We start from the raw sequence: 17211 nt of genomic DNA on the forward strand, positions 1-17211 counted from the left end.
TTTTGCCGGAGAATTATTTTCCAAGGGAATTTTTTTTCCGGGGGTTTTTTACTGGAGAATTATTTTCCGAGGAATTATTTTCCGAGGAATTATTTTCCGGTAATTCTTTTTCCTGGGGATTTTTTTTCCAGGAAGTAATCTTCCGGGGAATTATTTTCCTAGATTCCAAATGTTTACGGCAAATTTGTCTGATCGTAGGGTAAGTCCTTGATACATTTTAGAATACGCTTACGGCATAATCAGAATGCCATTAAAAGAATTACATGATTTAAGTTTTAAATTGCTAAAAAGTCAGATTTGCTAACCCTTACGACATTTATATTAGTATATATGATTATCTCAATTGTCTTGTAAAATTATAATTTGTAAACACTCTTTAAGCAGGTTTTATAATCTAATCCTTGTTCCAAAAACCATGGTCATATCAACGATTAAAAAAATAATTATTTGTATGCTGGGCTAGTAATTCCTAGTTGAAAACTATTTCAAAGGCTCTTATGTTAAAGAGGAGGAGGAAATTGAAAAAGGATGATAAGATAAAGATATATGAATAATTTGTGAAATAGTAATAATTCGAAGAAATAGAAATAGAATTGTGGGTCTTAAATTTTTATCGATTTTGTAATAAATCAAAAATTTATACATAAAAGGTGCATAAATATATATCTTTTTAAAATAATATTGATTGAATTGAATCCCGGAAAAAAAATCCCGGAAAAACTCTCAAGGATTAAGAAAATAATCTTTAGATAGAAAACATCTCCGTTACCCCAATTTTTTTTATATTGAAAGACGGATAATGAAAAAATTGTATTGGAAGATATTCCCATAAAAAAGCCCCTGGACATTAAAATCTCCTGAAAAAAATAAAGATCCCACAGACACCTTAAAAAAATGTCATATGGAAAAATCCCATAATTCTCCGGAAAAAATTACACTGTTTTCAATTTTATTTTTAATAATTATAATTTTTATGTGGACTATTTAAAACCAATGAAATATATTATATGACAAAATTAAAAATTAAAAAACTAATATATTTATATTATGTAGTTAAAAATTTGGTAGTCATCAATCCATGAATATAAATCTTAGTGGATCTGCAGATTTTATGCGATATTTTTAGATATAGATTTTCCTTTTGGGCCCCCCGTAACCCTGCGCATTCACAGTTAGCGCGAATTCGCGGCGAAATATATAAAATATCATTTTTTGTTATCTCAGTGCAGTTTACCATAATATTTATTCTTGTATACTTCGCTGTGAACTCGCGCTAATTGGGAATGCAGAGTAATGATTTAATTTTTGTTTAGTATTTTATAAAAAAACGAGTCGATTTTTCTCCAAAGTTCACTTGCTTATTAGTAATAAAGGTTTAAAACTGTAAATTAAAGCAGTATATTTACTGCGCTTTGATATTTTGGTAGTAGCTAATGTATATTGAGCATTCAACTTGGCAAATGCCCATTTACAAGTAATACATATGTGTATCCAGGACTTTAGTAAGGGGGGAGGTGACTTTTGGTTAAATTTTTTCGCCATCATTTTTTTGTATAGTTTTACCCAAAAAAAATTATCACTTAAAAAAAATCTATTTTTCTCAAATATTTTTATTATAGTCATTATTTCTTAATTTTATTTAAGATGTGATTTATTGTAATGATATATTGTGTTCATTTTTTTTTATGAGAGGGGTGGGGAATGTATTGGGGAAAATTTTTATTACTTTAAAGTGATACACAAGGGTTTATTTATACCCCCCCCCCCCCCCCAAAGCCGATTACCGCAACCAAAGGCTGTCATTTGGCCCAAGGAATGAGCTTAATACCATCAGACACTCTGACATGTTAAGTCCTACAGGTGTAATGGAAATGAAAGTTCAAGATAGGGTATATGGATAAGAAGGTCAACAGTAGGTTGTGAACTGAAATTTTACTTGACCTCTGCTTTATTAAAGTTTTGCATCTTTTCAGGGTTTGAAGAGCTAGGTTTTGATTTACCACTTATGGTTCTTTTATTGTTTCCTTGGTCTTTAGCTACTCTAGTTCTTGGGCCGGGGCGAGTTTTCACTTTTTAGCCGCCTTCAACATAGCCAGCGTAAATCGGCGCATTGAGATAAAATTTTTTTAATATATATTAAAATAGGTAATCTAATTTTTTAAGAAAAGCGAAATTAAATTGAAAATAAATTATATACCACAGAGATATCGGTATATTTTCAGATCTTATTAAGAAGAAAACGAATTATAAATTCAAACTCAACTTTGTAATTTTATAGTTATCATGTATAAAAATAATTCTATTCAAATTTGTCAGACATAAGAAGAATCTCCTTGAATTCACGTCAATCCAGCGGTAAACCATTCTTTAAGGTAAGCTGTCGGAACATAGAGGATTATTTTAGCTAGCGTGGAAAGATTCAAAAGTTATATCCTATTTTCTCTCCAAAATTTTATAACATCCAATAAGGTCCGTGAAGTTGGCGGAACGATGTGAGGATTAATTAACAAAACCTGCCAATATTTAGAGTCTTAATTAATCCTAATTGATCTTCAAACCTAACATCAGCGGAATCAATGGTTAATGAGTTATAAGCAAAATAAGGAAAGTGTTGTTATTGTTTATTTTTTAATTTCGGAGAATAATTTGTATTCGATATTACTCTTGGTTTTAAATCTTTATATTTATTAATTTAATATCATCTTAAAGTTGTTTAATAATAAATTCTAAATTTTATCATAATATTTAATAGCTGTTTCTTTTAATTTCGAAAGAAAAATTAATATTTCCTCAACGAGTCTGATTCATAGTTTGGATGTTTAGATAATGCTTTCTTATTCTTTTCTAAACATTATTTATTAGAATTTTATTAGTAGAGATATGCTTATAATTAATATACCATAACCATACTGTATCGTTGGGACTTATTTTAATGTTCTCATCTGAGTGGCCTTATTTTATTATCATCATTGAAATCGCCAATTTGATAACTGGTATCAAATAATGCTATCAAGATTTAGCATATCCAATGTAAGATCTATTGTATTTAGTCATTTTTTCTGATGACATTATACAGTTATAATAGTGATGTTGACCAATCATTAGAATAAAAAAGGTTTAAAATATGAAAATTTACAAAAATAAATTAGGCGCTCGCCATTATGAATATCGGCGGTGGCCGGCATAAGTCTGATCAAAAATATCTGGGTTCTGCTAACGGGCGGCCGGCGTAATATAAACGGCGATGTTTTTAGTATGATCAAAAATATCAGCGGCCTCGGTGGCGTAGTTACGGAGGGGGGGGTTTGGGTTTGGACTCCCTTTCCCTCCCAATTTTTTTTTTAGATTATAGGCTCAAAAGGCTCAAAAGTGACTTTATATCAAATAAATACCATGAATATTTATATTTTTTTGTTTTTGATGTTTATGGAAGGATATTATATTACTATTGAAATTATTCTGGATAGTATTATTATAAAGTCATTGAGAATAACCTATTAAATTATAACAACATATTATTGATGCATTTAAAAAATATATTTATTATAAGAAAAACAAATATGATTTATAAGATAAACTGGCCGAAGGCTCGTTAAAGGGGGGTCTGGGGGCGAAGCCCCCAGGCTTTTATATGTATGACCCCTCTAAGGAAAATTCTTAGCTACGCCACTGAGCGGCCTGCTAACGGCCGGCCGGCGCATATGTCTATGCATAAGTAATTGAAGATGATTACAATACAAATTTTTTAAAATATGTTTCAGTTTATAGCATTTTTTTTAGCGTTTTGATGGCTAACGTTCCCTCCCTTGTTTTTCAAATTTCGGATCTTTGAAATATATTTTAGTGGGTTATTAGAAGTATCCAGGAGTTTCTTATAGTGGGGGAAACACTATTAGGCCAATAAATAATTTTGGGTTTTACTTTTTAATTAGTCGTTATTTTAAAATTAACATTTACTAATTTTTCTTTTAAATTAACTTTTACAAATTTTTCTTATAAATTCTTATTTATAATGATATATTGTACATTTTTGGGGAAGAATGAGATGGGGATTGAGGGCGGGGAGGGGGAGGGGGCGTTTATTAAATGTAATGATATTTACGAGAATTCAAATTTGAATTGGGGGGAGGGAGGTGGGGGTGAAGATTTCCACTTTGGTTACGCGCCTGCGGGTTATAGTGTAATTATTTTAAAATTTATATTTAAAAAAAAATAAATTAGATTTCGAACTTAAAAACCCTCGATCAAGCCAGAATTCAAATTTATTACGGAGCAAAACTGTAGATTTTTCTTTAATAGATAAAGAAGTTTTAGTAGCGAGGGAAACCAACCTGACAAAAAGTTAAATTTAAAGTCATAAATTATTGCTTCTACAAATATAGCTCTTTTTCAAACACATGGTGTTATCAGAATCTAAATAATATTGAAAAGGACACTATGAAATGGTAAAAGGCCACCACCTGCTTGAGAAAGGACACTATATGTTATTTAATAAGTTATTCCACTTTCTAACTATAAATTTGTCATTAAATAAATGTTATTATAGAAAATATGAATTTTATTATATAAATATTCCTTACGGGTCAGAAATTTATCCTAGAGATATTATGTAAACATAAACGTATTCTGGGAGAAAGCAAGGAAACACAATTTATTCCTCCCAATTATTAAATTTTTATTATTATTAAATGATTTAGGCCAAAATTTTTATCCCTCTAAAAATTAATAAGGATTTTAGGAAGGATATTTAAGGTATGCTATGTGTCTCACTTTATATATGTATTTTTTTAAAGTTATAAATATATTCAAAATATTTATTCCTGAAACAAAACACTAGATATATATAAGCTGGGAGCGCGCCCCAATTTTGTTATATGATAGAATTTTTTTTAATGCTGCTAAATTTATTGACTATTATTTTTTTATAAATAAGATAAATACAAATAAGAAATATTTTTTTAAATATTCTTTTTAATTGTAGAGATGGACAAAAATTCTTCTTCTTATAAAAGTTTTAAAGATCCAAATATAAGCACAACACCCTCTATAGAAGTTGTGTCGGTAAATAATTTTCCGATTGCTTCTCTGGTCAATAATAATCAAGGAATTTACACAAAATTGACTGGGCCCCAAAACATTATGACTGCACCTATTTTATACGATGATACTCATCAAAAGCTAAGCAATTACATAAAGAGCTCCAGGACTAATTTTAATGACAATATGAAAAACGATATCTCAAACGTAAGTAAAATTAAAAATATTCAAGGCAATACAGGCTATACCAATTTGATAACGAAATCCAATTCTTTACCTCAAAAAGTATTCAATAAATCAATAATATTCAAAAATATTTCAAAACTTAAATAATGAAATAATTTATACTTATATTAGATTATAAGTATTCATTAATTTTAAAGTTAAAATCTATCTTAATCTTAATCTGTTTAAAAATTATGATCCAAATCAAAGGCATAACGCAAACCTTCCAAAAAAACAAATTATTGTCCACTTCCTATAATTTTCTGAGGCTCCCGACTGCAATAATTTGGCTGGGGCTATCTCACACCCTTGGCGGTATCTGTTATGCCTCTGATTAAATAATAAAAATATTTAGATTAAGTATCGAAATGCATCGCTTTTAATTGTTATTCAACTTTAATTCAAAGCTATCTTCAAATAACACAAATGATTGTCAAAAAGAAGTAACAGCCAAAATTGTGAGTATAGAAGAATCATTAAACTATTTGATAAAAATTTTGTCTTCCAAGGTGACTAATGATCAAACGAAAGTCATAGGATCAAAATATGCAGAAACATCTATTACTAAGTCAAATAAAATATTTTATGATTTTTTGATCAATGAAACCCTAAGAAACATCAAATCCAATATAAATGACTATAATTATGGGGAATTATTAAAAGTCATAACCATGTTGGATGAGAATCAAGTATCGCATTTTGTTACAGCGGATAACTCACAAGCAATTATGAATTCATTGAATTGCGACAATAATGGCATTAATACCTTAAAAATATTTCTTTTCCCACTGGAGAGAGACTTAAAGCACTTATATTACATGCAAAAACTTATTCATCTCGAAAAAAGTTTTAGCGATGGCCAAAACAACATTATTTCTTCAAGTCTGAAAGATAACATCAAACTTAAACAGTATCTCGCAGATCTCGATAACAGGAATACTTTATCGTTGATATCGAATAATATATTCATCAAACCAGAGATAGATAAATATATTAGAACACAACTGGTAGAGCAATTGGAGAGGGGTATGATTTTTTTAAAATCTGAATATGCTAGTAATGTCATTAGATGTGAGTATGACCATGTGAAAGCCACTAAATCAGATTCTAAGAGTTCTAAAAGATTATTAATTGATAGAGCGAAGAGTATATCAGACAGGAATAATGTTGACGACCTTGTTCTTAAACAAAAGCCTTACTATAATACTATGTTTGGAAAAGCAATCAATGTGTCTATTAATACCCAAGATAATTTATATTCATTTTCAGATTTCACAAATAAATTTGATTCTAAGATCAAAGGCAAACTGAGATTGACGAATAAAATGCTAAATCACATATTTGATTCTACCAGCAGGAGTTTGAACAACAGCTCTATGTATTCAAACCCATCTTCTCCAATTTCTAATACATCTAATAAGGTAACATCTTTGATAGAAGATGAGGCAACCCTGAGGAATCATATTTTCGACAAATTAGATCTTAACACCTGCTTAGATGTCATGGAAACCGATTCTATCGCACGAAAAAAGATGATGATTGAAAAAGAAATAGTTAGACGCAGATCTGTCGCTTTAAACAGGCATGAAGTGAAGCATAAAAGTTCTAACAACAAAAGGGATTTATATTCTGAAAAATGTAATATACCCAATTCCTTTGATTCCCATTCTAGTGGTAATAATCCTGACAAGCTACTTAAGTATATTGTAAAAACAACTGCATACAATGAGTCAAGTAAATTTACCCATTTGAATCATTTATTTTTTTAAAAAAATATATACTTATACTACATCTAGGTGGGTCAGTGTTAAAGAACAATGAAACAAAAAGGGTAATATGTTACTATATATATATTAGGTTTTAAAAAAACCTACATAGGGCTACTAGAACAATTTTATAGTAAGTCACAATTGCGAAAGCTTGGTTGATTTCATGCCAGAATTTTATATAGTAAATTATCTGATTAGGGTTCTAACTCCACCGTTCATTTTAAAAAAAAGCATCACGCCATCTAATAATATAATAAAGAACTATCTAATATTACATAAAAAACATTTCAATTTTAGGGGTTTTTTAATGTAAAGAAGTTGAAATTTCTATGGATTCGATTTTGATCCTAATAAAATTTTGAACAAAATTTCTAAATTTTTTTTTTTAGTATTTATATGGCATTCGTAATAGGCTTATTATAAACGCATACTTAATATCGTAAGAGTGGTTCACGCTAAAAATCTTCATAATTAAAGGTTTATTATGTATATCCATTCTTTGTGGAGTGTTGCTATAATAAAATTATAAAATAATTACAAATGTAAAATTTTGCTTTTTTAGAGTATGGGAAAAATAGTAAAAGTCATTCTTCGCAGTTCCCCATATTTGACAAGTTGATATTAAATTCCTTCTGAATATAAACTATAATTAATCTTAGATGTCGATAAATTTGGCGTTAAACTAAAGTACAAAAAAGCTGGACATAATGGTTACATCACAGAGGGAGATGACGCCTACATAGAACAAATAATCAATTATCATGTTAACTCGGAACAAATTCAAAAAATGAGTATTGGTATACAATACATATCATATTTAAAATATCTGATATTGTTTAGACATGTCAAAATCTAGAACTGATATGTAGACGTAGTGACATCTTTGGTTCCTTCCATGTCAATCGGCGCATGACAATTCGGTGCGTATCTATTACAGTTGCAATTTATTATAAATTACTTAGTATAAAAATATAAGGATGATTAAATAGAAGTCATTTTGAATGTTGGTATTATTAATTATTTCTTCATATTTATTTTTACAAAAATTTACTAAATGTATATCGAAAAAAATTAACTAATATTTATACCTATTTCTTTAATGGACCATTTTACCATATTATAAGGTATGTTGATTAGTAGCCAATATTATGTAAGCCTGGAGATTTTGCGCATAGAAGGAAGAAAGAGAAAGAAAAAGGAAGAGTTGACCTCTATATCTAATCTTATATATTATTTTGGCTACAATCTTAACCAACCGTTTTTAAAAATAGACCCAAAATACCCCCCTGATAAGTACTATAATGTTAAATCTTAAATCCCCTTTTCACGCCTAATTTTAGACAATAAAAAAAATAAATAAAATTATAAAATTTAATATACCTCCCTGATAAGTAATATGCCCAAAATCTCGGCTTACATAACATTGGTCACTAATCAACATATCTTATGTGATAAATTGGTCAACCAAAGAAATAGGTATTAATATTGGTTGTAAATTTTTTTTGATATTACACATTTAATTTTTGATTTATATAATGGAAAAAATTAGCCTAAGCATAATATTTTTTTTAAAAAGGATTAATAGAATTTAAGGATTTTTAGTAAATCTAAAAAGTGATTCAGTCTTAATTTGATTTTTTTTGGATCATGGCTGGATCTATTTTAAAAAACGGTCGATTTAAATTCCAGCCAAAATACTATGTAAGATTCGAGATAGAGGTCGAAATATTTCTTTTTCTTTCTTTCTTCTATGCCCAAAATCTCGGCTATAATATTGGCTACTAATCATCATACAATATGTGGTAAATTGGTCAACCAAGGAAATAGGTATAAATATTGGTTGTTAATTTTTTTTGATATTGCACATTTAGTAAATAAAATTGAGATTTTTGTAAAAATAAATATGAAGAAATAATTAATAGGACCAACATTCAAAAGATTTCTATTTAATCATCCTTAATTTTTTATATTAAGTAATATATAATAAATTGCAACTGTAATAGATACGCGCTGAATTGTCGCCGCGCCGAATTTTCCGCGCCGAATTGACGTGATACCGACATCTTTATAATATACGATACATGATAGTTCAAATAATTTTTCAACTCTATCTCAATTTTTTTAAAGTTTAAATCTTTATATCGAAGCTAATTTTCATAAAAATTTAAATATCACAGTTAACTTTTTCTTTCCTTCCAGTTACTCATTTAAGCATGTTAAGGATAAATTTAATTCTACATATCACTCTTTTGCCCTTAACTAACGATGGATAAAATAGTTTAACAAAAGGAATAAACTATTAGGGCAAAGATCCCAAATAACTTAAATTATATATATTTAACAATTTTTTAAGTTTCCAATTCATTATACTTTTTTATGAATAATTTTATTTTATTTTTCCTATACGATAGAAGAGGATTGATTGCCCTAAAAATATAATATTTATTATTTACCTTTTATTGATTAAATATAAAAATCCTATACATAAAATTAATAATTTTTTTATATTATATTAGTTACTCAATCGATTATATAATATATTTATTTATTTTTATAAAAAAAACGTCAAATCGTTTAATTAAAATATACGAGGGAGAAATATTCAAAATTTAAAAACCTTAATTGAACCCTGAATTGTTGTAAAATAAAATTAGCCCAAACCTAACCACTGAAAATATTATTATGGGATATATTATCGACTTTTATTTCAAATAAATTTCATTATTTATGATAAATTATGTTATTTTAAGTATTATATTTCTGCAAAAGAATTACCATAACTAGATATTTTGAAATATACTATTAAATGTGATTATATTTTTTTGAAATTTAACGAATCACATTAAAAATAAATAAATTCTAAAAGATATTAACTGTTTTATATTTATATATATAATATGTAATGATGTATATATTATAATAATTTAATAAACCTATGAAATACAACAATCTAAAATAAATTATTAACAGCTACTTATAGTTATATTATATAAAATAATAAATATTAGAATCAAGTGTCTCTTTAAATTGGAACATGAATATTTTGTAATTGATATTATACTTTTTGGCTTTTGGACACATTTTACCTTTTGGTAATAATTAAATAAGTTCCTTGAATATATGATGTTACTAAAGTATTTACTTATCTCTAAATCTATTACAAAAACGAACGTAAAAAACGAACACGTTCGTCAAAAATAAAGTAACGCCTTCACCTCCAGTAATAAAAGGAGGTTCATCATTTTTTTAAATATAAAAAACTTCGTCGTCCAATTGTATTAACAAGTTTCTAATATATATTTATTTATTTTTTGGAAAAGGAGATAAAATCTTATCATGGAACAATATTTTATTGAATGGAAAATCAGAAGTGGAAATCGAAGACTTAATCAAAGACTCGCCTAATAACGTAGAAATATATTTAGAAAAGTAAGGTTTGAAATTTATATTTTTTAATATAAATCATTTATATTTTTTTTTAATTCCCTCTTTTATATTATAGTTTTTTATTTTTTTATAAAAATTAAATTGGGAGCAATAATATTTCCTACATTTTAGCGATCTTTTAAAAACTCAATTTAAATACAAGTTTCCCCAGCATCTATTAATATTAATTTCAAATTTTTTTAAAAAATTCTCTAGGAGATATAAGCGATATTCCCAATTTTTGTTTTAGTGATTAAGAATCTATCTCTATTATTTTCTAAAATTATATTTAGTTAGTAAAATAAATGGGTGCTATTTTTTAATAGGTATTTTAAGATTTAAATGATAAATTTTTACAATCTATAGAGTAATTGGGCCCCAATTTATAACTCATTTTTCTGGAACTAATGGTATTCCTCAAAAGGAGATTGAAAAAGATCAAAGTAACATCTTTTATCGAAAAATATATATATTTAACTTTTCAAAAAGAATTTGATTGGATCCCTAAGAAAACAGAATTAGAGTACAAATATAAGCCAGCAAATTATACTTTGTACCAAAGGTATTTTGAATTACCTTTTCACGTTCTAGAGAGAATTGACTTGGTAATACCTTTTATTTATTCATACCAGGGGTTTTAACTTAAGGAGGATTCACATCGGCGTTGCTAGCTTTATCAATTTTAACTCCCACTTGCCTTTCTCGGCAGAATCCTTCCCCATTTCCAGATCACTTCTTTTTTCCTCCTCCTTAAACGGCCAAAGGTTTGGCTAAGGCAAAGCGTGATTACTTTATAAATGCCTTAATTTATTTGCTATTTTTTTTATAAATAAGTAAGGTATTAGAACCGGTGTAGCGTGTTACACTCCCCATATCAAATACCTCTGAGTTAAGATATCATTATGATAGATTAACTCACCTTTTGATAATTGGTATTAAGGAGGGAGTTGATAAATAACAAAGATCTTAATTGCAATGTAAATTGATAGCAAGAGTTATATGATCATGCAGTTTTTTTTATTTAATAAAATTCTTGTAAATTTAATTTTTGATATTAAATTTGAATTTCGAAATTAAATTTTGAATTGAATTTTAATTTTATTAATCTAGTTTGTATAAGGTTGGTATCCGAAAAAGTTGAAAATAAAATTTAGATGTTATATAACTAAATATCAGATTTTATACTATTATATTCGAAAATTTTAATTATCTGTCGCTCATAAGTGCCAATATAGCTAGACATATACACTTTAAGGATCACCTGTCATGTCAATATTGCTATATATTAATTTTTAACATTACATGTCAGTATTACTAAATAATAGAAACTTTTGACATTACATGTCAGTTAGTATTACTAAATGATAAACTTTTAACATTATACGTCAGTCATAAATGTCAGTACTACTAAAGGGAGTTAAATTATATTTAAGTTAAAATATCACGTTACACAGGCAAATTTATTAATGGGTTCGGTTCTCTACAAAAACTATCCAATTTTATCCATGTTTTCAGCATTCATTTCAAGTCCCACTAAACCAGGTTTACAGCTTTGGGTTCGATACCCATAAATTTAATTTTACAATTTAAAATTTGGAAATACGATCTAGCAACACGCCTAGACTTACTTTATATCCTTCCCTCCCCAATTTTTTTTATTTTATATCCCCTTAGAAAATCTATCTGTTGAAAATCTGGAGGTAAATGACTCCTAAACCCCCCCCCCCCCACTTCATTTCATATATAGATTATTCATAAGTAATATCCTGACTAAAGCATTTTCTTTAATTTTGTTTATCTCTTCAGAACAATCCTAATTTTGAGACGAAGGGTGAATTACAAGTAAAATTTAAAAAAATTTTTTTATAATAAATTACCAGAGACCTGCAGGCCCGGCCCGGATACCAGGGCCGGACCGTATTTAAAATTTTTAAAATATACCCGGGCCTGGTCGGGCCTGAAAATCTTTTTTTAAAAACCCGTGCCGGGCCTAAAAAAATTTTTTTTAAAAAATACCTAGGCCGGGCGGTATTTTTTTAAAAAATTTATACAACATGAATAATTATATTCGTCAATTAGATATGGTTATAATGATTATATATTATTATGATTAATATAATGTTTGGTGAAAGTAAACACTAACTAACACTCATAGAATCTATTAGAGGTGGGCGTGGGCCTAATTTTTCATTCACGACCCGCCCACTCACGGTGGTTATGAAAGAAATTCACGCCCATTCACGCTTACCATTAAAAAATTTTCGACCCGACCTGCCCCCTCATGACAAGCAATATTTTGATTCACGCCCGAAAATTCATGGCGTTTTTAAATTTTTCCAAACTATTGCTATAATTTCACACTTTTTTGAATTCATTCTATTTATTTCTCTAATTTCATAATCCATATTAATAACAAAAAATAAATATAATCTATAAATCGAAATTTATTTAGAAAAAGAAGAATGTCCATCCTTTTTTATTTCAATTGTGTACGCCTTTCCTCTAATACGAGATTGGCTACAGAAAATAAATTTTCACTAGAAGCCGAACTTGCAGCTGACAAAATTTTACTCGATAATTTTCTCAAAAAAGGAAATGAATATTCCTGCTTCCAAAACTTCAAAATATTGTCGTTATTTATCTTATATGAATTTTTTAAGTTCATCCTCACAGCTTTCATCGGTGATGTTGATGCTTCATCAGAATCAGAGTTGTTAAAGTATCTAGATATAAAAATGTAGTATCTGTATCTATATATTTTTTTAGAGGTATCTGTATCTGTTTTTAGATACTTTTTAAGATACATTTTATATACCCCTTTTTTATTATAAATAAAAATATTTGACTGTAAAATTTATTTTATTTCATATGAGCTTATGAAATAAATATATATATATTATATATTAATATTTATTAATACTATAATAAAGAATTATATATACATAAAATATTAAAACTTATATATAAAAAATATAAAAAAATATTCATTAATTTAAATATTATGTCCGAGTTTATCAATAAACCATACAAATTTTAATATTACAATATGGAAATGGTAAATTTTATTTTATAACTAAATTTTTAAGTTTATATATTTATTTAGATCTATATCGATGAAGAAGAGGAAGCAACAACAAGTTCTATTGCTTTACCATGGCCAATTTATAGAGCATATTTTAAAATAATATCTCAAAACAAAGAAAACAATTCTCTGATGGTAAAATGTTTGCCGTGTCTACCTAAAAATACAAAAATATCCGTCAGTATGACTTCAACGTGCAATATCGTGAAGCACATAAGGGTATAGATATTATATATTTAAAATTCTAATTTAAATTTTAAGAGAAAACATCCAACCTTGTTAACAAAAAGTAAAATAAAACTACCAAAGAAAATATTGGAAAAGGCTCATCCTCCAATAATATTTTTGCTAAAAGACCTTTGACTTTAACTCAAGGCACTTTAGATAATTTAATTATTGCTTTTATTATAGATGGCATGCAGCCATTTTCAATTGTTGAAAATCCTTCTTTTAAAAAAATGATCAACACTTTGGCTCCACACAAAAATATAATTTGCCGACAGACAGTTGTTGGTAGAATTTCCCAAAGATGGGAAAATGAAAAGAAAGAAATAATTAAAAGTCTTATAGAACCATCATTAATATGCACAAAAGCAGATTGTTGGAGTGCCTATCGCCGGTATAGCTAACATTTAAATTTGTATAATAATTAATTAAGAATAAATTATTTCAGCAATTTTAAGAAATTTTAATTTTTAGTTCATACATAGGAGTAACCGCTCACTATATAAATCCAATAAGTTTGGAAAGAAAAATTATAGCGTTGGCTTGTAAAAGAATGACTGGTAGTCATACATATGATAAAATAGCAAAAAATTTACAAGATATAGCTAAGGATTATTGCATTCAAAATAAAATTTCAAAGACCATTACAGATAATGCCAAAAATTTTATAAAATGTTTTAGGTTTATTTTATTATAAATAAATATAAACATAATATATGATTGATTACTTAATTTATTAAAGAGTTTTCAAGCCAATTGAAAATAATACAAGTGAATCAATTGATGATCTGGAAGATGAAGCAGTTGTGCCAATTTCTATATCAAATCTTTGTAATACTGCACAGGATTCTGAATTATCAGAATCATTTAGTTTACCTCATCACCAATGTTGTGCCAGTCACACATTGAATCTTATAGCCACTGTGGATGCCAATAGAGCCATGCAGTGTAAACAATATCAAAGGGTAAAACTAATTTTAATTAAATAAGTAATATTTTCTTCATTAGATATACAGCACAACACTACATAAATGCCAAAATATATGGAATAGGCAAAATAAGTCTCCTATTTCATCTGAGATTATTAAGGAATATATTGGTCGTTATTTTATATGTCCTAATATAACTAGATGGAACTCCACCTATAATGCCTTACAATTAATGTCAGAAATTATAAAAGCTAAATCTGACAAAGTGGACAAGATATGTGATGGAATAAAACTACCTAGGTTTTTACCTAATGAATGTGATTTTATTCATGAATATTGTTTAGTAAGTTATAAATAATATTTATATATATAGCATTATTTTAAATTAGCTAATGAAGCCAATAGCTAATTCCCTTGATATTTTGCAGGGAGATAAGTATATGTACACAGCTTATTATTGTGCAACTATTTCACAACTTATTATTGTGCAACTATTTCACAACTTATTATCAAATTAAAGAATTTTAAAGAAATGAACCTGAGATTCTGTTTACCACTCTTAGATGCCTTACTTAAAGGGATTGAGGATAGGTAAATTAATATAATAAATTAATAATATTTAATAATTCTAGGTTTATTGTGACCTTATTTGAAGATGATAATATTATAGCAACCATGCTCCACCCTTTTTTTAAACTTGATTGGACATGGTTGCAAATGGAAGAAAATCTTAATAAAAGAAAACAATTGATACAAAGATTAGCTGGTGAATTATCAAAGTCATCAACTGACTGCAAGCAAATAACCTGCCAAAAAAAACAAATAATTTAATTTCAGATTTTTTTCAATACCCTACAGCAGATATAATTTCTAATAATGATTTAAATTTTGATAATCAACAAATTTTAAATAATTTTTTCAAAAATGAATCTAGAGATTTTAGCATTTTTAAAGAATACCCTGATATAAAATTGTTATTTATTAAATATAACACTACAATTCCTTCAAGCGCCCCTGTGGAAAAACTATTTAGTGTTAATGTCTTTACAGATAAACGAGGATGCCTAAATGATCAAAATTTTGAAAATATTTTATTACTGAAATCTAATAATTATTTAATCATATATTTTCATATATTATATTAAAATCATTATTTTAGTTATATTCTGATAAATGTTATATCGCGTCAATAAATTTTTTAGCTCATTTCATGAATTTTCACAATATAATATTAATTTAGGTTTATGCAAACCTATAAGAGCATAATAAAAAATGTATCTGTATACAGATACATTTAAAAATTGTGTCTGTATCTTGATAACTTTTTAGACGCTGTATCTGTATCTAGATAACTTTTGAGACTATGTATCTGTATCTAGATCCATTTAAAAAGTATCTTTTAAACACTCTGATAAACACCATCCGGTATCACTTTGTTAGTTCTATTTTCTTTTTATGTTTAGGTGTTTTTTATCGCGAGACTTTATGCTAAATTTTGCTTAAACTTACAGAAAAATCAGTTATATTTTATTTATAAAGATCTTCAATCTTTAAATGCAACAGAAAGTGAAGGATTTTATAGCTAGGCCAAGAGATAAATGTTGGTGTTACATATGGATAACAAAATATAAAAGTTGTGAACCGGAAAACTCTCATGAATACTATAGATCCAAAAATATACTATAAAATAAAATTTAAGATTAAAAGCATGATCATTAATAATTACTTGTCCATAATCACTGATATTTGACGGATGACTATAAAAATCTAAGTTTTTTAACCATTACAGGACATATTATCATTAAGGATTTTAAATTAAAAACATTTGTTATGGCCACAAGGGCAATGGATGAAAAAAATGTCAAAATTAAAAGTGTAGTCAATTCAATTTTAGGAGAATATACAGAAGTAGAAAATTAAATAAATGTATAGTTGTGAGTGATAACGGAGCAAATTTTATAAGTGCATTCAAAGATGACGAAACGCTAGCATGTATATATACTAAATAATGTTATGCATTATATTTTTGACAATTGTTTATCTGAAATAGCCTTAAATATAAATGATGTAAAAAAATAGTACAATATTTCAAACAATTTACAGCTAATATGAAACTAAGCCACACCCTTAAACAAGACGTAATAGCAAGAATAACGAGATGGAACTCTGTATATATCATGATACAGAGTTTCTTAAAATCATATTCTGAAATACAGGTGTACTTGTTTAGCAGGCAAAAATAAATATATTAGCCACAATTGATATCAGTATCATACAAGAGTTAGATAAATTTTTATCAATATTTAAAGAATGCTCGGATAATCTGAGAGCAGATTCTCGTCCCACAATAAATAAAGTTTTTCTATGGAAACAAAAATTAATAAAATTTTGTTAACCTTCTGAGCGTGATACAATAATAATCAAAACCTTAAAATACAGAACAAGATTTCTTTTAAAATATTATTATGCAGCCATTACATTAGGTAGGCTTGATTCTAGATCCGAATTTCAAATGACT

General features: G+C 27.4%; 1 protein-coding gene across 1 annotated transcript in view; it reads left to right on the top strand.

Annotated features, from left to right (window-relative positions):
- LOC135924165 (uncharacterized) overlaps positions 1-17211 on the top strand; it is a 50779-nt gene that overhangs the window by 26407 nt on the left and 7161 nt on the right. Inside the window, exons 4-13 of the mRNA XM_065459214.1 lie at positions 4222-4341; positions 4982-5322; positions 5670-6996; positions 7059-7093; positions 7594-7645; positions 7691-7828; positions 10352-10460; positions 10824-10900; positions 10947-11062; positions 12264-12299. Coding sequence (XP_065315286.1) covers positions 4222-4341; positions 4982-5322; positions 5670-6996; positions 7059-7093; positions 7594-7645; positions 7691-7828; positions 10352-10460; positions 10824-10900; positions 10947-11062; positions 12264-12299 — 2351 coding nt within the window. The remainder of the gene's footprint in view (positions 1-4221; positions 4342-4981; positions 5323-5669; positions 6997-7058; positions 7094-7593; positions 7646-7690; positions 7829-10351; positions 10461-10823; positions 10901-10946; positions 11063-12263; positions 12300-17211) is intronic.

The sequence above is a fragment of the Gordionus sp. m RMFG-2023 genome, chromosome 2 (genome assembly GCF_954871325.1).
Source record: "Gordionus sp. m RMFG-2023 chromosome 2, tfGorSpeb1-WG-v2, whole genome shotgun sequence".
In the NCBI taxonomy this organism is placed as follows: Eukaryota; Metazoa; Nematomorpha; class Gordioida; order Chordodea; family Parachordodidae; genus Gordionus; species Gordionus sp. m RMFG-2023.